Here is a 22,636-nt window from a genome sequence, read left to right on the forward strand (position 1 = left end):
TGATTAGGAGTCCCTATTCTCATTGATGAAGGCCCAGTCTCAATCACTGGTCAGGAAACTAAAATCCCACAAGTTTCTTGGGGCAGCAAAAAAAAAAAAAAAAGACTAAAACCAGACAAAAGATCTATATAGATACTTCACCAAAGAAGCATATGAGAACATGCTCAGTTTCACAAATCACTAGAGAATGGCAAATTAAAATCACAATAAGATAACACTGCATTCATATTAGGATGGCTAAAACTCAACCTGCTGTTGATTCACTCTGAGCTAACGACTAATTTCACAGGGTCAAAAAACGCCCTTTGGTCCCCAAAGAGCGAAGCCTGACTCCTGCAGGTACTACAGACACAACACCTGAGAGGAGGGGGCGTGGCTCTTAGAGCTCGGGCAAGACCGTTAGAGCAGTTAGGACTGCCCCTGGCGCCTGATTAAGATATTTTCCAACTGTTGGAGATTTTCCCTCCGCACCCTACTAGAATATTAGTTTTTATTTATGATAAATGTTAATACATTTTAATTAATTTTAAGTCTAATTTCAGTTGATCCTGAAGTGCCTTTTGTCCCCAGCCAGCTGTAAGCCTTCAGGAAAGGTTACAACTTAAAATGATGTAACTTTTGCTAAAAACAAACAAAAAAATCCCAAACTAAATTGTACCAGCTCACAGGGAACTTGGCACGGAAGGAACGGAGTTTTTTTTTTTTGTCGCTGTTGTTCCTCAGGCATTTAAGTAGTTGCCTATTACCCTGGGGGCGGGGCCGCGTGTAGACCCGATGGACCCGGGTGAGGCCGCCATTTTGGACTCTTCCCCAACGAGCTTCAGCCGGCTTTTCGCGCTGCCGCAGCCGCTATCTGCGGCCTTCCTGGGCAGAATGAATGTGATAGACCATGTGCGAGACATGGCGGCCGCGGGGCTGCATTCCAACGTGCGGCTCCTCAGCAGCTTGTTACTTACAATGAGTAATAACAACCCGTGAGTTGAGGCGGGGAGCGGCCTGGGGCTCTGGAGAAAGCGGCGCCGGTTTGGGAGCGGGGACTGTGGGGGCCTGGGCATTGGCGGGAAGGAGCGGATGCGGGCTCCCGGCTGAGGTTCCGAGGTCAGCAAGGGCCTTGTCGGGCGCAGCAGGCTTAGGAACGCAAGTTGAGTTCGCCGGGTCCCCGCGTTGTGCAGGGCGCTGGGACGCGCTCCCTGCGGGAGATGCGGCGAGCGGCTGCTTGGAGAAATGAAGGCGGAGGCTCTGTGAATGACCCTGGCTAAGATTTCCAGGAAGTTGGAAGCAGAGGTTTCGCTAAGGCACTGTCGCCGGTCAGAGTGACAGTCACATCTCTGGGCTGACTCCTCTCTTCCCGAAGAACGTTTTCTCTCTCGCCCAGGCTCAAAGAAGCCTTGTCCTGGCGCCTGATTAAAATACTTCGTTCTTAGTTTTAGATCCTTGTCCCACGTCTGAGGTTGATTTTTCTTTTCCCTTGAGTGTATCAGTAGCGTTTGCTTTCTCGTTCGCGCAAACACCTGAAGACGAGAGACTTCCTGGGTGGGTGGGAGGGGTGCGTTTTTAAGGACCCGCAGTGACCCTTTGACGTTTTCAGATAGTCCATAGGATTGCAAAGAGTCGGACACGAGTAAAGTGACTTAGCACACATTGCGGATGAAGCAGTGGGTCATTTCTAGCTTTGACTGCTTGCCCCTTTGCTTAAATTTTTCATTGTGTTTAAATGAAAATTTCTTCCCATGGCCTATGAAGCCAAAGAGCTCTCTCCGACTCAGTCTTACCTACTCTGCTCTCTGTATTCGCTTCCCTGGTTATGCTCTTCTGTTACTTGAACACCCCCAAGGTCGTTCTCAGCTCAGGGCTTTTGCGTTTAACCATTCTGCTTGGAGTCCAACTCAGAGCTCCCACCTTTAGGTTTCAACTCAGATATCCTTCCTAGAGAACTCTTGTCTGGCCGTCAGAATTGTTCCTGGCCCTCAGCATTCTGTCTCTTTACCCTGTTGTATATTACACATCACTTTTTGTTTGTTTGTTTGAGATATCTTTGACTTATTAGTTTCAGATGTGCAATATGATGATTTATTATTTGTATATACTGTGAAATGATCACCATAGTAAGTCTAGCTAACATCTAACAACCCCACATAGTTACAGAAAAATATTTTTCTTGTGATGGGAACTTTTCTATATTCTTTTTTCTGTATTCTTCCTCTTAACACCTAATGAAGTCTGCAGTGTGCCTGTTGATGTGCAAAGAAAGTGCGTGCAACCTCACAAAGTTGAAACATGGTGTTCAAGTTGACACATTTAGTAAGTGGAGGAGTCGCAATGTCTGGGTTTTGGTCCTTCTGGCTCTAAAGTCTCATTCTGACCCTCCATAGTCTACTGTGTCAAGTGGCATTACAATCTACTCAGTGTGGACCCGTTTGCATTTGCTCTGGAAGCTGTCTGGGCCACTTAACTGTGTTGCAGCTGTTTTTCCCTGTTTGATTTCCACTAGTGTGCTTTTAGACCTCACTATGTGAGGCCCATCATTTTACCACCATCCACTTAGTGTTGACAGTGAGGAGCCCTGGTCTCTGTCAGCCTACTTTGTTTATTCTGGAGCCTTTCACCTGGTTCTTAGTGAGTTGTCAAAGTATACAGTGTCAGCCATTGGGAATTTATACACTGGTCAGTCATTATTCTTGGTTTTTCAGATGTTACAGGATAATTAGAAGGAGGTTGGTCTTCTGATTAGATTTAGCCCATTCTTCTTTATATTAGGCTGAACTGGCAGTTTCCTTCCTGCTTTCAGTAGGTGTTTAAATTCTGACCTTAATCATTTCTATTTTAAAGTTTATTACTTAATCTCCAGTATATACCATTAAAAAAAAAAAAGAAAGCAATATGAAGGGGTATGCAGATAAGTGTCTGCTCCGGAGTCTTGAACTTCACCCCACCTTTTCCCTTCTCTGGAGGCAACAAATTAACAGTTTTTCATGTATCATTTCAGAAATAACTTGTGGATGCAGTAAGTAGGCATGTAAGTTACAATATATAAACATCTGAATGCTTTCTCTGAGGGAAATATTATCAAATCAACTGTTTTCTTTCAAATCTTCAGTTCAGTAACTCAGTTGTGTCTGACTCTTTTGTGACCCCATGAATTGCAGCACGCCAGGCCTCCCTGTCCATCACCAACTCCCGGAGTTCACTCAAGCTCATGTCCATCAAGTCGGTGATGCCATCCAACCATCTCATCCTCTCTCATCCCCTTCTCCTCCTGCCCCAAATCCCTCTTAGCATCAGGGTCTTTTCCAGTGAGTCAACTCTTCGCATGAGGTGGCCAAAGTATTGGAGTTTCAGCTTCAGCATCAGTCATTCCTATGAACACCCAGGACTGATCTCCTTAAGGATGGACTGGTTGGATCTCCTTGCAGTCCAAGGGACTCTCAAGAGTCTTCTCGAACACCACAGTTCAAAAGCCTCAGTTCTTTTGTGCTCATCTTTCTTCACAGTCCAACTCTCAAATCCATACATGACCACTGGAAAAACCATAGCCTTAACTAGAGGGACCTTTGTTGGCAAAGTAATATCTCTGCTATTCAATATGCTATCTAGGTTGGTCATAACTTTCCTTCCAAGGAGTAAGCGTCTTTTAATTTCATGGCTGCAATCACCATCTGCAGTGATTTTGGAGCCCCCCGAAATAAAGTCTGACTCTGTTTCCACTGTTTCCCCATCTATTTGCCTTGAAGTTATAGGACCAGATGCCATGATCTTAGTTTCTGAATGTTGAGCTTTAAGCCAACTTTTTCACTCTCCTCTTTCACTTTCATCACGAGGCTTTTGAGTTCCTCTTCACTTTCTGCCATAAGGGTGGTGTCATCTGCATATCTGAGGTTATTGATATTTCTCCGGGCAATCTTGATTTCAGCTTGTCCTTCTTCCAGCCCAGCGTTTTTCATGATGTATTCTGCATATATGTTAAATAAGCAGGGTGACAATATACAGCCTTGACATACTCCTTTTCCTATCTGGAACCAGTCTGTAGTTCCATGTCCAGTTCTAACTGTTGCTTCCTGACCTGCATACAGGTTCCTCAAGAGGCAGGTCAGGTGGTCTGGTATTCCCATCTCTTTCAGAATTTTCCACAGTTTGTTGTGATCCACACAGTCATAGGCTTTGGCACCGTCAATAAAGCAGAAATAGATGTTTTTGTGGAACTCTTGCTTTTTCCATGATCCAGTGTGTCTCCCTAAATAGAATGTCAGAGCTGGAATAGGTCTCAACTGTCTGAACTGTACCTTTCAATCCTTAACTTTTCTTTGTCACTTTATATTCAGTGTTTAGCCTATCTATCCTTTTTTAAAATTATTTTGTATTAAGATAAAATTTGCATACCATCAGATTCACGCTTTTAAAGAATACATTTCTGTGGTTTTAAGTATATTCACAGAGTTGTACGACCATCACCAATGTTTGTTTTAAAGCATTTGTATTATCCCCAAAGAAACCCCAAATCAGTTAGTAGTCACAAATCGCACTTGCCCCAGCCTTTGGCAGTTACTAATCCGTGGTACCTGTTCTTGAGTATCCTTCATTTGCTGAGCAATTAACCATCTACAGAGTTCTTGGACTATTTTTTCTTCTTAAGTGGCAGCAGCTTGTGCCTGTCCAGAGAAGGCAATGGCACCCGACTCCAGTACTCCTGCCTGGAAAATCCCATGGATGGAAGAGCCTCGAAGGCTGCAGTCCATGGGGTCGCTGAGGTTCGACACGACTGAGCGAATTCACTTTCACTTTTCACTTTCATGCATTGGAGAAGGAAATGGCAACCCACTCCAGTGTTCTTGCCTGGAGACTCCCAGGGATGGGGGAGCCTAGTGGGCTGCCATCTATTGGGTCACACAGAGTTGATCACAACTGAAGTGACTTAGCAGCAACAGCTTGTCCCTGTCAAAGAAAAAATGTAAATTTTAACTAGATGAGGGATGGGATTGGAGATTAAAAATACAAGTTTCCCATTAAGATTGGTGGACACTTCTGGCACCTATAACACTTGCAAGCAATATTCAATATTGAAGGGAACATTCTGAAATGTATTTCTTTTGTTACTATGTTCTTACACCCCTGAGACTCAAGGAAGTAATCTTCTAGTGCTAGTGAAGTTTACTTGCCGCTGCTGTTTACTTACTAAGTTGTGTCCAACTCTTTGCTACCCCATGGATTGTAGCTTGTCAGGCTCCTCTTTTCGTGGGGTTTCCCAGGCAAGAATACTGAAGTAGGTTGCCATTCCCTCCTCTAGGGATCTTCCAGACCCAGGGATTGAACCTGTGTCTCCTGCTTGGCAGGTGGACTCTACTACTGAGCCACCTGGGAAGCCCCAGTAAAATTTACTTACATATGGAGAGAAAAACAGCTTCTATCAAATACGGCTAATCCTCTCATCTGTTCCATTCTGTCCCATTGGCTTGTCCTAGTCAATATTCCCATTTTCTTCAGTATTTGAAGAGTTTCAAATTCCCTCCAAACCTCTTTTTGTTAACACTTAGATAAAAAAGATTCAGAGTGGTGAGTTTCTCTTTTGCAGTTTTTTAACCCTTCTTTGGCAGTATTTGGTAATATTAAGTCATGATTGCTCTACTTTGTCTGTATTAGCCTGAAAACTTGATGTTACTGTGAGAGTATTAATTCTTAAGGGGGCTTGGGTTAAAGAGGGGGAGGAAAAGATGTACACCTGACCCTTGAGCAAGTTTCAGAGGAGGGTAGGAGGCTCACAGTCAAAAATTAATATATAACTTATATTTGGCTCTTTATGTATGCATTTCCTTTGAGTTTGCAGTTCTGCAAACATAGATTCTACCAAGATGGTATATACTCCTGTAGTGTGTGCTATTGAAAAAAGAAATCTACATATTGGTGGACCCTGTAATTCAAGCCTGGTTTGTTCAGGGGTCAGCTGTATTAATATTTCTCTTTGTATATCTCTGTATTACTGAATTTGATTTAGAGGTATCATTGTTTTCATAGTAAAGGAAAACAATTTAAGGCAATTTCCTACATATGTTGACAGTATTAACATGGAGTATGAGTCTTGGCTCTTTTTTTAGGGACTAGCAGTTAAAGTAATTGCCTTTGTTTTTTGGCTTATGTAGACACTAAGGAGGGCGTTCTTTCTGACATTTCAGAATAACCCATGTAGGGGGTATACTTTCTTTGTTTTTCTAGTGAGTTATTCTCCCCATCTCAGAAGTACCAGCTTTTGGTGTATCATGCAGATTCTCTCTTTCATGATAAGGAGTATCGGAATGCTGTGAGTAAGTATACTATGGCTTTACAGCAAAAGAAAGCCCTAAGTAAAACTTCAAAAGTGAGACCTTCAACTGGAAATTCTGCATCCACTCCGCAGAGTCAGGTAATTGGAGATAGATGTGTGATATGTTTTTGGTTTGTTTGTATTGAGAGCAGGAGAGGTGGAAGGAATGTAAGACTGCTGATTAGATGTAGAAGATGTAAAATAAAAAGTAATTTTAAGGACTTCCCTGGTGGCTCGGTGGTAAAGAATCTGCCTGTCAATGGAGGAGAAATGGGTTTGATCCCTGATCTGGAAAGATCCCACATGCCCTGGAGCAACTAAGCCCATGCACCATAACTATAGAGCCTGTGCTCTTGAGCCCACGTGCTCTAGAGCCTGTGGTTGACAAGATAAGCCACCACAATAAGTAGCCTGTGTACTGCAACTAGAGACCAGCACCCCGCCCCCCTCCACCGCTCACTGCAGCTAGAGAAAAGCCTGCACAACAATAAAGATTCAGCACAGCCAGAAATAAATTTAAAAAATTTTTTAAGTAATTTTAAAGGGGAGCTGACTGGAGAAACAAAAGTTAAAAACCACTTAGGTACAAGAATTTATCCAACCAAGCACAAAGGGCTAAAAACAAAATTCACTCTGGATAAATTGAAAAATAGAATTATCTGGGCTCTAACCAGTCATGTATTATTCCTCCCTTTTATACAAACAGAGTTAAGAAGTGTAAAATGGTTTTTTTGTTTTTTGTTTTTTTTTTTTTTTTAATTTCAAGATGTCAGTCCTTAGGATTGTGAATACCTGGGGAAATTCATATGAAATTATCTTACGAGTTCTTACTAGTTTTGGTTGCTTGATGATTAAATAAATGAAGGGTAAAAAACTAATTTCACCACTTGACAGTCATACCATTGCTAGATACTTACTGTAATAGTTGATTCACAAAAGATTTGCAAGAGTATATAAGTAAGGCTGCTTACTATAGCACTGTTTATAATGGTAAGAAACTATAAGCAAAAGTGTTTATCAGTAGGATCTAGTTATAGTGTAGCCCTAGGATGGGATATTGAGGAAGTGAAATATAGCATTGTATGCGCTGATTTGGAAAGGCCTGTATATATTAGAAATAAGCTTTTAAGCACTGTGTTTATTCTTTCTGTTTAAAGGTGATAGTTATTTTTTTGGCCACACTTTGCTACTTGTGGGATCATGGTTCCCCAACCAGGGATTGAACCTGAACCCACCCTGGCCCTCTTGGCCGTGAAAGTGTGGAGTCCTAACCACTGGACTGCCAGAGAATTCCCTGAAGGGGATAGTTTATAGACATACATCCTGGTATATGCCTAAAATATATATGGATAATATACATGGAAAATTTAGCATATGTGTGTGAAGAAAATTAACAAAACTTTAGAGAGGGGGGAACCTTGACTTTCAGTTTGAACCTGTCTTTAAATTATACATACAATTTACATTTAAAAGGAATATCAGAATGAACTGAAGTGAAATTATGAATCATGTTCTGTATTTTTCCACTAAAAAAAAAAAGACAAAGTAATATAATTGCTTTTTTTTTATCGCCTGTACATTTTTTTCTTGTTTTATTTCTCTTTATGTAGAGCCTTTGTTTTTTGTTACTAAAGAGCTGATTGCCAGGAGTTGTTTTCTGACCCTGAAGTCATGTGTATTATCCACACAGAATAATTCATAGAAGTAACTTTTGGGGGCATTCTGTATGCTAAGCACTATGCTTATTTAATCTTGAAGGAGTTTTTTAAAAATTGAGATACAGTTTACAACATAATTTTCACAGTTCAGGGGTTTTAGTATTTTCACAGAATTGTGTAACCACCACCACTAATTCCAGAAGGTTTACATCACTCTAGAAAAGCCTTGTTATCTCTCTAGTCCCTGGAAATCACTGACCTTTCTGCCTCTGGGGGTTTGTGGCTGGCTGCTTTTACTTAGTATGTTTTCAAGGTTGATCCATATTATGGCACATAATAAAGAAGCAATTGTATATTCCTTTATGTTGCAGAATAATATTCCATTGTGTGGATGTGCCGTATTTTAACTGTTCATTAGTTGGTGGGCATTTGTGTTGTTTCTGCTTTTTATCATTAATGATGCTGTGAACATTTGTGTGCAGGTTTTTGTGTGGACATAGGTTTTCAGTTTTCTTGGCTGTGTACACAGAAGCAGAATTACTGGGTCATATGGTGATCATGTTTAACATTTTGAAGAACTGCCATACTTCTGAAGTAATATTTTGAAGAGATGTTTTCATTTCCTCTTAAGTGTCTTCCATCTGAAATTGAAGTAAAATACAAAATGGCTGAATGTTATACAATGCTAAAACAAGATAAAGATGCCATTGCTATACTTGATGGGATCCCTTCAAGACAAAGAACTCCCAAAGTAAGTTGAATTAACAATTTGGTTACATACTTTTCTCTTCCCCTGGCCTTCCAGCTGTCTTCCTCTGTGTTTTCAGGGACTACATCTGAACATTTTACAAACCTTGTCTCTTATTCCCACTTTGTTCCCCTGTTCTCCTTATTTAGAGAGAGGAGTGACTTTCTTATAAGACCCTGAAAATGCTGCCGAGGAAAATGGTAGCTGGAGAGTACTACATGTGTTTAATTATTTTGTTTTTCTTATTGTAGGAAACATGATTTGAATATATTTCCAGGTAGCAACAATACTTTTTAAGAATCTCATTTTTTGCATTCTGTAGGTATGCCCATTTGATAATGTGTATTCCTTTTATTTTCAGAATTAAAACTTCAAGATTCTTTGTACGTGTTTGTGTGTAGGATAGTATTTGTGTTTTATTTGGCAATAATAGTATATAGCACACCTCCAACTGAGATCAGAAGATCTAGTCTCTTGCCTTTGCATTTAGGGCATACAGGCAGTGTGTGGTGAACTTGGGCAAATTAAAAATCTGGCTTTACTTTTTTCCTTGTTGAGGATGATAATACTTTCTCTGGTATAAACTAAGTTCATGTATGTGAGAATACTTTTTAAAGTATTATTCTATAAGGAGTATTAGGCATCTGAATACAGGTTCTTGAAGTCCAGTTTAGAAGAACAATGAAAATCTTAGCTCTTTGGAGCGAAGTCACATCATTATTTAATATTCTAACACATACTTTCATGTCACCTACCTTCCTCTCTTCATTGAAAAACTGCAGTGTAGTTAACGATAGGAACTTTTGCACATCTTCCCTGCCATTAAAAGAAAAGGAATTATAAGCAGTAGGGACCAGGTGTATTTAGTGTTTTTTCACCCAAGTGTTACTGAGTTTTAAAAGTAATCACACTTGATGAGAACATGTTTAAGCATCTTCTCATGTTGAAGATTTATTTAATATTTTCTGAATTTTAAAAATTAAGCTATTTCTTCATATTTTATGGTGATAATTGTTATTTAAAACATTTGTAAGTATATTATAGACTAACCTGTCTCACAATAAGCTGGACACTGTATACTTAATTATATTCTGGTACGCTATGAAAGTCTTACCCTAAGAGTAATTTTTTTGTATATATGAAGGGTGTCTTCATTTGGAAAATGCTGCTTTGATTGTAAGCTTTGAAGGATACCTATTCTTTATCTTATTGGAAACATTCCATAATTTCTTCTTAATGACTTGAGGGAGTTTGGGGGCATTTTTAAAAATGAGTAATGGCCAAGCAAGTGAGCCTTGTGGTATCCAACACTTTGGTGTTTACAGCTGTCATTTTAGGAAGAGCTAGAGGAGTCCACATACATTAGGAGTACATATCCTTCATAGAGCTGTTGTAGCCAGGAGCAAACAAAGATGTGTGCCTCCAACATAAACCTATAATATTTACAGTTTTTCTTTCTTGTCCGTTAGGGAGTTAACTGGCTTCTCAGTCTGTGTAAAGGACAAGGAAGTGAGTCAAAATACGTCTAAATGAACGTCTGTTAATGTATGGTAAACACCGCCACACATTCTTCACATTTTAAAGGAAAATTCCAGTGTGAGATTATTATGTCGTGGAAAATCTTCAGCTTTTAAGAGAAACATACCAAGAAACAATTTGTCACTCAGTTTTTAGAAAATGATGACTGCTTATATTTATAACTGGTGGAATGCAACTTAAATGATGTCCCCAAGTAAGGATCTGTTTTTAAAAGGAATTGACTTTCTAACTAGGTCTAGTTCTCAAAATTCAAAGTGTCAGGTAGTTTAAAGGGAATTTTTAATATTTGCTGAGATAGAAGGCCCGTCAGTCATAGTTCATTAATAACAAGCAGTCAAGAAAGGATTTTAAATTTAATTCTTTTATTTTTTTCAAGTATTGACACCACTACTGGAGTTTTCCTTTAAGTACCTTTTTTTTTTTTTTTTTTGCATTTCAACATAGCCTAAAATGAAAAATCTGAGGCCAAATAAAAAATAGTTTAATTTCTAGTATTTCATTATTTCATTGAATCAGTATGGATTAATGTCATACTAGATTGTTTTATATACTGTGAGTTCATAACTGGAACAGATGTTTTTCATCTTCAGAGTAATTTTTTGAGTAAATATCTGGCATACCAAGCTACAGATAATTGAAGAGATTGGGGATTGGCTCTTTTTCTTTTGTGCCCTTGTGTTGACTGCTTTCTTAGATTAATGATCTGGCAAACATTGTGTTCCATTTAAGATCTATTAATTTTAAATTGGAATATTGTGTACTCTTTGTACTATGAAGATCATTTATCTCTTCTCTGTAACATCTGTATTCTTTGGAACTTTTAGGTTTTCTCAAATTTTCCCTGTTGCATTTTTAGGAAGTTGTCTTGCCCCCACCTCTTGCCCCCAAACTGAGTTACATATTTGAGTTGTGCTAAAAATGCATTCACTAGATTTAAATAATAAAGCTAATCTCTGGATCATTGTCACCTCTGGAGATCAGTTAGTGTTTGATTTTTGTAGCATTTTTTTGAGTCAGACAATACCTGTGAGTCAAAGCTTTAAGCATTAGAAAAGCCAAGAGTCTAGCTGCTAGACTAATTGTCAGAGAGGAGCCAAATGTCTGTCTTCTGTGTCCATCATTTCCTTTTTGGGGAAAATTCATCTGATCTTTTTGAGCTAGATTTGTTAAGACTTCCTCCCTTTCTTATACTGTGATATTAAGCTTAAAAAGTAAAATATGTAAACAAACATTTTTAACATAGTTCATCTTCTGTTTTAAAAATCAAGGTAATTAAAATTCTGTAACATTTCTCAAATGAATGTTACTTCCATTTCCAGAGGCAGCATCTTTGGTCCAGATATTATTGGGCCTTTTGGTTGGGTAAGTGTGAGGAATTTGGGAGGTAATGGGAGGGCATAGAAAAGCAAAGGTAGTAATTTCCTCTTTGTCTGAAGAGTGGGCTTGCGCTTTGTTTCCACAGGGCCTTGGGTAGATTCTTCAGTAAAGTAGAATAGCTAATAATGAAAGTCAGAACTTGTTGATGGTAAGATTTTATTTTTAAATACTTACCTTATTATCTTTTGTTTTCACTGCAGATAAACATGATGTTGGCAAACCTGTACAAGAAGGCTGGTCAGGAGCGACCTTCAGTCACCAGCTATAAGGAAGTGCTGAGGCAGTGCCCATTAGCCCTTGATGCGATTCTGGGTAAGGTCATTCTTCCCCTAGTTTCATGGAGTGTTCACTCTCTTTTAAGATAGTGATTCTTAATCTTGGCTGTACGTTAGAATAATTTAGGTTACGACTGCTGTGTATTCTTTCACTGCTGAAAAAATACTGTAGTTGTTCTATCATATGCATCTTGCTTAAAATAGGGAAAGGGTTGCCTTACAGCCTAGGAAAAGTGTAGCCTATTGCTTCTTGCATTGTAGAAGGATGCTGTGCCTCACCTTCTTTCTCCTACTTTTCTGTTGGATTAGGTTTGCTGTCTCTTTCTGTAAAAGGTGCAGAGGTGGCGTCAATGACAATGAATGTGATCCAGACTGTGCCTAACTTGGATTGGCTTTCTGTGTGGATCAAAGCCTATGCTTTTGTGCATGTTGGTGACAATTCGAGAGCAATCAATACCATTTGGTGAGAACCACAAAGTTAATTGAATATTCTTGGGACCCTTATATGGAAATTGATGTATCTAAATTAACAAAATGGAAAAATGAGATGCTTGTCTCTTGTTGTTAAAGCCTCTTGTCCCTGGGCTTTGTTAATCTCTTAATGTACTCAGTGGCCCCAGATGTAATAATCTTTGTTAAATGTAAACTTGGCCCAAGTTTAACTCTGTGTGTCATACTTGAAAGAACATCTCTTTGGATGTCCTAGAAGCATGGTTTTGGCACCATCTGACCTGGGTTGCCTCAGTACTGGGGTTTTTCTTTCTAGTTAGGTAAAGTCCAAGGTCATCAGAGTGGGATTTCTATTAGGGTTGAGTAATAAATAGCTGTTACTTTGAATGATATTATATTTAACACTATACAGTATATATTATCTTCTGAAAAACTGCAACCAGAAAGTTCTTTCTAGGTAATGAGAGAGATTTCTGCTTTGTTCTGTGTATTTACTATCCTATCTTTTATAACTTTAAGTTATAAGCTCAGAATTAAGAAAATTAGTTACATGGTTTGTTTTTGAAGTCTTTCATTATGAAAAATCTTACATAAAATAGTACCCTTATGCCCATCACCCAGATTCAACAACTAAGAGACTTAAGATATATTTTAAGATTCATGTTTAATATTTTGAAGTTCACTAGAGAAAAAGTCCTTGTTGAGAGATAACGTGGACCTACTGGGAAGCTTAGCAGATCTGTACTTCAGAGCTGGTGACAATAAAAACTCTGTCCTCAAGTTTGAACAGGCACAGATGTTGGATCCATATCTGATAAAAGGTAATTCATTCTTGGGACAGGATGGAGGTGACTGTACAGGGTCAAATCAGAAGATAGGGAGAAGATGTAGCATGGTCTTCTGATAACAGCTTTTCATAAAATATATTAGAGAAGCCTTTTTTTTTAAGATCCTGACAATGTCTCTTAACACTGGGTAATTCCATTTTGAGCAGTTGTTTTTGCTTGGATTCAAGTGTCATATCCCCACAGATCATTACTTGACTTTTTTTCTTTGGGGAGGGATCACAGCCCTTTCTTATGGTTTATAAATTTATGATGTGTCTGACTGAGAATTTGGATGGCATCCCCAGAATCATAATATCCTTTTAGGGAATTTAGGTTCACTATGTCCTTAAATTTAGTTTAAAAAGGAGTAAGTGAACAGATATTAAGAAAGTGATGATTAAAAGAAGTAATTAGAAGTGAACATCAATGTTTGAAAAGTCGCTGATGTAAAAGAAGATTGGTGCTAAAGAGGTAAGCCACAGGTCCACAGAGATAGCATGGACCTACTGGGAAGCTCAGCAGATCTGTACTTCCAAAGGATGGCTGTCTGGTGACTGGCAGTGAGTGAAGGAAATGTGTGCAGGAATAGTGATGGGAAAAACGTTGCGTAAATAGGCAGAAGTCTGCTTGCAAAGGCCCAAAAATGGCCATCAGAAAAATACGGCCTTGTGACAATAAACAGTTTTGTAGACTCTTAAGCCACAAGAATGACAGGGCAGGGAGGGGACCTTCACAAGCATGTAGATAGGGAAACAGATTCAGAAAGATGAATTTGTTTGCTCAGAGTCCCTCCTGCCCAGTGTTACTCCTCTTTACCAAACTGCCTGTGCCCATGGTGAAAATGGCGTTTTAGAAGTACTAGCCTGACAGTAGTCAGCTGCTTAAGGTTGGAAGCTCAGACCCGAGTCCAGGAACCAGCAGGGAATGTTGCAGTAATTTGGTTTAAGAGACATTTTCTTGAGCATCTGAAGGAATAGTAAGGAATGGAGGGGAATGGTGGTAAGAGATGGGTGACAGTGAGTGAAGGCCTTTTTTTTTCTTTTTTTTTAATAGAACATAAGCGAGAATAAAGGGGATAGGGTGGGGGGAGGGCAGGGGGATGAACTTCAATGAAATAGACTCCAGAAAGAACTGGATGGCTTTTTCTAGAATAGACTAGCTTTTTTCTGAGACTAACTGGCATATTAAGTGTATACTCCTGATTGTGTCTAGACTTCTTGGAAGAGAGTACTTAATTTGATGCTTTTTTTGGGCCTTTTCTGGTTATGTGTTAGGATAACTATGGCTGTATTATCACGCCACAGGATGTAGGGACAAATAGTTCCTGAAAATTACAGGCTTTCAAATTGTGAGGTAGGTCCTTCTACTCCTTTGCTTTTTATTTTTATTTATTTATTTTTACTTTTGTATGTGTTTTGTCCTTTTAATAGTCATTCTGTAGGAAAATGGGAATGCTGGTGGGAGGAGCTTGTGATATTGGAGAGGGCTCAGACCCTGCAGAAGCCCTTGTGTGGGCTCTGATGAAGGTTGTAGCTCCGTTAGAAAAGACCCCTGCTGCTTTAATGAGCCTTTTCCTCTGTAGGAATGGATGTGTATGGCTACCTCCTGGCACGAGAAGGGCGGCTGGAGGATGTGGAGAACCTTGGTTGCCGCCTTTTTAATATTTCTGACCAACATGCAGAACCCTGGGTGGTCTCTGGGTATGTTTATGCATTCCCTTTTCTCCCTAGTTTTAATAGATTCTTTAGGAAATTGTGGTTTCACCTAAGTAGAATATAGATTTGAAAGCACTGGTTTAAAGAATAATCAGACTTGAATTCAAGTCATGGTCTGTCTGTGACTCTGGATGCATCATTTCTCTCAGTCTGTTTTCTCATTTGGAAAATGAGGATCCTACTCCTGCTTTGTGGGGTAAGTGTTTACTGAGTGAATACCTCATGCTCAGCTCTGGACCTGCTCACAGGAAGCCATCAGTGAGCAGGCCAGGAGCTGTGCTGCCTTGTTATTGACCTGGCTTAACAAATTCTCTGAATGTCTCTGATCTGATAACATGTACAGATCATCAGATTCTTTTTTGTAATTTTCCCTTCCATATCAAGATTTTACTCTTAAAAATCAATATTCAGTAGATTTTTGTTGTTCTGTTGTTTTTCACTAATACCTTACGCTAAAGTTTTAAGGGGTTTGTAGTAAGGATCATGTAGAAGGCTGTCTCTTTGATTTTTCCTTTTGAATGAAGTTTATTTATGGTCTTCTTTCAGATAACTTTGATTGTGTTTTCCTCCAGGTGTCACAGCTTCTACAGCAAACGCTATTCTCGAGCCCTCTATTTGGGAGCCAAGGCCATTCAGCTGAACAGTAACAGTGTTCAAGCTTTGCTACTTAAGGGAGCAGCTCTTAGAAACATGGGCAGAGTACAGGAAGCAATAATCCACTTTCGGGAGGCTATACGACTTGCACCTTGTCGCTTAGATTGTTATGAAGGTAAGATAATTATAGATGGTGTGGATCTATAGATGTGGCACTCAGATAGAAGGTTTTGTTGGGCCAGCAATTTCCAAACTGTGTTGCACATTGGAGTCCTCTGTGGATACTTTTAAAAATCTTGATGCTAGGTCATTTCAGTACTGTGTAAGTCAGAATATTTGCTGTTGGGCTAGAGGCGTCAGTACTTTTTTATGATCACAGGTAATGCCAACATGTAGACATATTTGCAAACCACTTCATTAGGCATTACACATTTATTTAGGGCTGGACTTTTCACTCCATACTTTTGTAATTCATTTTTCTTATTTTTTTGTTTCGGGTATAGTTTTGGTGTTTTTTTGATCTGTTTTGTTTCTCAGATGTGGCTCACTTGTTAATGTGATCTCTCTGTGCTGGATTGGTTGGTATGTCTTTATTGTTTCGTGTTTTTTTACAGTTGTCTTACCTTGGGCCACTACTCATAGGATAACTCTACATCCATATGTCAGTGTTGGTTGTGGGAACTGGTCAGTTCATTGTGACCTCCAGAGGAGGCCTCATCAGGGTCAAGCTTTGTTTTGTGACATACTATTTTAGGTTCATGTGAACTGACCCTAGGAGTTCAAAGCTGTGCCAGCTTCAGCAGCATTTAGTGACTCAGTCACAGACATTAAAATAGATCTTACAAAATGCAGTTCCTCCAAAGCATATTTTTATAAGAATTTAAAAATAGACCCAGGAGTCTAGGAGTGATTTGCTCTTAACAGAAAGATGAGTTCAAATTTGAGATATAAAAATTATAGTTTGGGGACTTCCCTGGTGGTCCAGTGGTTAAGACTCTGCATCCGCTCTGCCAATGCAGGGGGTGTGGGTTCGATCCCTGGTCAGGGAACTAGGATTCCACATGCCTTGCAGCATGGCCAAAAGATTAAAAAAAGAGAGAAAATTGGAAGTTGGAGTGAAAAACAAATCTGCTTAGATACCCAGAGATCTATGCCTCTTTTGGATTTGTTCTTAAAGAAACTGCAGCAAGCCACGATTTTGGTTTCTGATTAAATTCTTGATCCTAAAACTGTAGTTTCCCTATCCTCCAATTGTTTTTATCACACTAATTCCCTTCTGCTGTGTGCCTGTCTCACAGAGCCCAGGAATGCACTCGAGTATCTCCATTACCCAGATGAGTGGTTGGACACAGGATAGTTAAGAGTTTTTCCCTAGTTGGCCTCTTTTAGCTTTATGAGATGACTTCACTCAAGCTCCCATTTGGAGATTTGGATCAGGGTGACTTGGTAATGCCCTCCGATGGGCATTTAACATTTCCCTTTGAATTTCCTATGGGGCTTTAGCAGGAAAGTAAAACTGTTCAAGTAGTTACAAACAACCATATTCCAAGGTCCACCGTGTTGCCCTTAAGAGTTAGGTAATTTCTAGTTAAGTAACTGTAGTGTGTGGTAGAATGTGCACGAATGTTATAAATGCCACTAGGGTGGAGGAGTATATATAGAGAAAATCTGCCAGGGAGTGTGTGGGTTTGGGGTTTAAGCTGTTTTTCTGTTTTGATGAGTGCTTTGTACCAAAGAGTACTTCCTCTGTTCTCTTCGATTTCTTGGCATGAAGATTTGAGAGTTGACTCTTGAAATGTCCCCATGGAGCATCAGCCTCTTGGTGTGGGTGTAAAGGCAGAGCTGCCAGTCTCAGTGTGTTTGATCTCTGTGATAAGCCCTTTTCATCCAGTTTAGGGAGACCCTAGGTTGCCCCCTATTTCCTTCAGTTTTTAGAGGTGAACAGTAGGAACCCTCCCCCTTAAATTTAGGACTAAAGGTGACTGAGCAGTGCTGGAAATTAACAGCTTGTTAAAAGGCAGCAAGACCTTGGGTTCTGTTGGAAACCTCATCTTTTCTCAGTATCAATTAATGAGTAGTCACATTTGTTCCTCTAACAGTCAGCTGAGCTGGCTACATGCTTTGGTTTACTTATGCATATCTGTTTCCTTCACTAAAGGTGTCTTTGTACTACAGGCTTTTTCCACATTCATCAAGTGCTCTTGGGGAGAGCACCTCTTAGCTGTTTCATTAACCTGCCCTTCCGTCTGATCTCACCATCAGAGTCTTCCCCTGACCTGCCTGTTGTTTGAAACTTTGAAGGTTTGCCGTTTGAAAGGCTGTTAGAATGGAAGCATGGCTTGGAATGGTAATGTGGTTGAATTTTCTATGTTATATTTTTTCAGGTCTCATCGAATGTTACTTAGCCTCCAACAGTATTCGTGAAGCAATGGTAATGGCTAACAATGTTTACAAAACTCTAGGAGCAAATGCACAGACCCTTACCCTTTTAGCCACCGTTTGTCTTGAAGACCCAGTGACACAGGAGAAAGCCAAAACCTTATTAGATAAAGCCCTGACCCAAAGGCCGGATTACATTAAGGCTGTGGTGAAAAAGGCAGAACTACTTAGTAAGTATCTTGCTTATTGCCCTGTTCCTAGTTAATTGTGCAAAACCTGAGTCCAGTTGAATTCTCTAGTCCCAGTTGGTTACAGATGACCAAACAGGTGTGTGCTTTTGCAGTAGGTCTGAGCCTATTTGAATTGGTTTATATTTAGCACAACCAAACTTAATTGGCTTAGACCTTCTTGGATTGACAGTGAATTACTTATAGAGTGGCTCAAGCCAGCTATACTCGGTTAGTACCTATTCAGCTCACTTTGTCCTGAACTAATTTGGGCCGAATACAACTGGTTTTAACCCATCATGATTCTCCTGTGATTTCCCTTTCAGCCTTGGTTTTTTTTAAATCCTGGTTTGTGAGTAACTGAGTTTGAGCTAGTTTGGCAAATAAAATCCATTTTGGCTTTTTATATGAACTTTGGTTAAGAATAAGTTTTTAAAAATCAGAACTCAAACTGCTGACTTCCTGATGGAATAGGGATTCAAATGAGCTTGTTCTTATTTCCTGCCACACCAGTTTCTCTTGCTGTCTATAAATAGATATTTGGATTGTAATCATTTTTGTGGTTATGTGTATATGACTTGCAGTGGGAATATATTTTGAAATGTGTAAGTAGGAAAATGAGGGTCTTTTTCTTTTCAGGCAGAGAACAGAAATACGAAGATGGAATTGCTTTGTTGAGGAACGCACTAGCTAATCAGAGTGACTGTGTCCTGCATCGGATCCTAGGAGATTTCCTTGTAGCTGTCAATGAGTATCAGGAAGCAATGGACCAGTATAGTATAGCACTAAGGTAGGCACTTAGCCTCCCATGGGGGGAAGCTCACGAGGGGTAGAAGAGGCAGGGATCAGTGTAACAGGAGTTCTGGACACACACACACTATGTGCCCACAGTTGAAAACAGTAACAATAGTGATGATAGTGTTTGTTAATTTATGACTTCTGAAGTCTTAAGTGATATTAACAACATTAAAGAACTGTTTCACTCATTACCAGCCACACCACTGCAACATCTGTTTTCATTTGTGTAGATCATCTTCTTGGCCTTGCCAACACATATACATATTTTTATAGGGTTATACGTAGTATATATTTTATATTCTGCTTTTTCAAATCAGCATATTGTAAGTACTTTCCCATGTTTCTATCTACTGTAGTAGTTAAGAACTTAAGCTCTGAAGAATACTACCTTTACCACCTGTTATCTTGGGAAGTTACTAACAAATTTCCTTGTCTATATCTACCTTATTAGGTATTGAATGATTAAATGAGGATTAAATGATTATTTCATGTAAAGCTCTTAGCACTGTGCCTGGTACATAGTAAATACTAAATAAATAGTGGTGTTCTTACTGCTTAATACAGAAGTGATTTCTTTGAGGATTGTCTGTGTGTCTATAAAGTTATGGTGAAGGCCTGTCTTTAATGGAGTCTGATCACATCCATTTACTTGTTCAGCAGTTGAGCACCACTCATGTGCTGGCATCTCAGTAACCACTGGGGATGCTGTGATTCCGGGAGCTCACAGTCTCAGATGTGCAGGCTAATAGATACCATGTGCTAACTGCTTTCAAAGCAATCTCTAGAAGGCAAGGTGGGAGTGCAGCGGGTGGGAATCCATGGGTGTGGGTGAGAGCTGTATGGAAGGTTTCAGAGAAGAGATGATACAGATCATCTATAGTTACATAAGTAGGAACAGGATTCCAACGTGGGTTTCATCTGCTTTTTGAAAGCCCAGAAGCAAATAAATGAGAAAATAAAATAAAATATAGAGGTGGGATTTGCTAGAGATTAGACACCAGCTGGCCTTAGTGATGGTCACAAAGGCAAGCGGGAAGATTGTTTAGGAACCAAGTAAATAAATGTTCTGGACCCTCTGAACTTTGAGGGTTTGGACATGTGCGATACTCCTAGCTCCTACAGCCAAATGCCCAGGTAGGGGTAACTTGGGGTCCTGGGGTCTAACCTAGGAGTTGACAAATCTGGGTCATGGTAAGCATGATGGTTTTGGATGCCTTCTGAAATGCTGATATGCTTAATTATGTTGTAAGAACATGGAACAATTTTAACGCACAGAAAAATAAGTATTTTTTGTAACCTTGTAACTTAGAAATCCCATACTCTTAAATTATATTTGAATTTTTCTGTTAATGATTGTTTGCTGCTTTTTCATTTATCTAGTATCTTCCTCTGGCAGAATGCTAGGGGTTTTAGGTGTGAAAAAATTTAAGAACTATATGGAGAAAATTCAAATTGAGAATTCTAAAACTTAGGACAAGACGCCTTTTTCACTTCTAGTGGTGGACTCCCTCAATCCTGCCTGTGGAACTGGAGTTGTTTGGAGAGGCCAGGCGTTAGCAGATTCTCTGTGACTGGGTGGTCATTTCACTGCCGTACCAGGGAGATGACACATCAGCCAGCAAGAAGCAAGGCAGAGATTCAGGCCTCTCCTCTGTTTTGTTGTCCCCTAGTTTGGACCCCAATGACCAGAAGTCTCTAGAGGGGATGCAGAAGATGGAGAAGGAGGAGAGTCCCACGGATGCCACTCAGGAGGAGGATGTGGACGACATGGAAGGGAGTGGGGAAGAAGGGGACCTGGAGGGCAGCGACAGTGAGGCGGCCCAGTGGGCTGACCAGGAGCAGTGGTTCGGCATGCAGTGAGGCAGGCAGCAGCTCCGAGGCCACACTGGCCTGCCCTGCTCTGAGCACTTCCGTGGACTGAAGGAACCCGTAGGAGCCTGCTCTCTGGGAGGACAATGATTCAGCATGTGATTGCAGCAGGGGTCCCTGCCCCTTACTCCATATTTCTAGTAGTGACTTCATTTTTAAAAACTGAGCCTAACCAACCCTGCATCCTCCCTTGCTCCTGCCAGGGAGGACCAAGTGAGTGCTCTGAGAGGCCCATGGACGTGTCGGGGCTTCTGGGACAGAGTGCTTTTTGTTTCAAAATCTGAAAGCTCGAGGACTAGACAGTGTTTTGTCTGTGATACTATGGATGGGTTTAAAGGGGCGACCTGTCGTCCAGAGCAAGAGTCATCTCCCGGCGGCAGCATGGGCTGGCCCTTTCAGAGAGAGTTTCCTGTCCCAGAAATCATCATCCTGAGTTGTCCAAACTTCCCTAGTAACCTTGCTTCCTTCTGCAATGTTAGTAATGCCTTAAGCTGACAGTTGCTGTTTTGCAGAACAGTTTTCCGATTTGCTAACCTGGTAACTTGCCTGTGAGCCTGGGCTGAGTCTGAGAAACGTGTGACCGAGAGCATGAACAGAAGCGCAGTTGGGGTAATTAATAAAACTGTTTTTTGTACAGTAATGGTGTTGGGTTGATCAGAATGGAAGCTCTTTATAGATTCTTTTTTTGGTCTCTTGTTTACAGTGCATTGATTCAGCCATAGAATTATTTGCCATAAATAGACTCCCTTTCTTCCCAGAGTGTGGGAGCCAGAAGGATTGGGAACCTCAGGTATACTGAGCTGGTTCATCTATTAGCGTTTTCAATTGGTAAATTCCTGGGAAGAGTCTGGCTGGATTTTAGATTGATTTTGCCAGTCTCTGTCAGGGGTGCTGAGGTCGATGTCTGATTTCAACATTCTTTTGTGGGATCAGCAGGGGTCTCATTCCTGGGCTTGTGTGTTGGGAGACTACCCACTCTCTCCTCCTCGTTTAAAATGTGATGCTTTTAGAGGTCAAGGTATGAGGGGTGGTGCAGCTAATCTCAAATTCTTATTAAAATTAGTCAAAGGTAGTACAAAGTATGATTTGACATAAATGGGAAGTTCTGTCTTAAACAGAACTATTGTACGTGTCTAGATGGCACCCCACTCCAGTACTCTTGCCTGGAAAATCCCATAGACAGAGGAGCCTGGTAGGCTGCTATCCATGGGGTCGTGAAGGGTCAGACACGACTGAGCAACTTCCCTTTCCCTTTTCACTTTCGTGCATTGGGGAAGGGAATGGCAACCCACTCCAGTGTTCTTGCCTGGAGAATCCCGGGGACGGAGGAGCCTGGTGGGCTGCCGTCTATGGGGTCACACAGAGTCGGACACGACTGAAGTGACTTAGCAGCAGCAGCAGCAGCAGGGTACAATAGTTTAGAACATTTGGTTACTGCAATTTAAAGTGGGCAAAAAGTTACTGTTAAAGTATCAGTATGAGAACAAGAGCTTGAGTAGCATCATTTGACAGAGCAATTTTTAAAGAGCCCAGCAGGCAGTTGGAGTCACGCCAGGTGAATGTGAGGCCCAGGAAAGAAACTGCAGGCTCATGTCCTTCCTCAGCTTGCCATGAGCAGCCATGAGCAGCCAGTGCTTTGAGAGAAAAGGTGAAACCTCTTCTGGGGAGGAAGCCCAGCCCTACCCTCCTGATCTGTTTCTGCATGTCAGGCTCATCACCGGGAACCCTGAGATTCTCTCAGGATCAGAATGTGCCCTGGAACCCAGGCCTGTACATTGCCTTCAGTCATCAGCTTCACCAAGTTCCTCCCCTTTCATCTCTGCTGGGAGCCCCTGGATTAGTCTGGCCTGTCCACCCCGGGCCCCTCCACCCCAGCAATACCCTGTGC

General features: G+C 40.6%; 1 protein-coding gene across 1 annotated transcript; it reads left to right on the plus strand.

Moving 5' to 3' along the window:
• On the plus strand, positions 765 to 21,384 carry ANAPC7 (anaphase promoting complex subunit 7). Its single transcript, XM_005691429.3, has 11 exons — positions 765 to 974; positions 6,205 to 6,391; positions 8,582 to 8,701; positions 11,815 to 11,926; positions 12,199 to 12,352; positions 13,018 to 13,160; positions 14,749 to 14,866; positions 15,454 to 15,650; positions 17,860 to 18,084; positions 18,721 to 18,871; positions 20,550 to 21,384. Exons 1-11 carry the CDS (start codon positions 775 to 777, stop codon positions 20,737 to 20,739), a joined length of 1,797 nt encoding a protein of 598 aa, XP_005691486.1. The 5' UTR covers positions 765 to 774; the 3' UTR covers positions 20,740 to 21,384.

This window comes from Capra hircus, chromosome 17, assembly GCF_001704415.2.
Source record: "Capra hircus breed San Clemente chromosome 17, ASM170441v1, whole genome shotgun sequence".
Taxonomy (NCBI): domain Eukaryota; kingdom Metazoa; phylum Chordata; class Mammalia; order Artiodactyla; family Bovidae; genus Capra; species Capra hircus.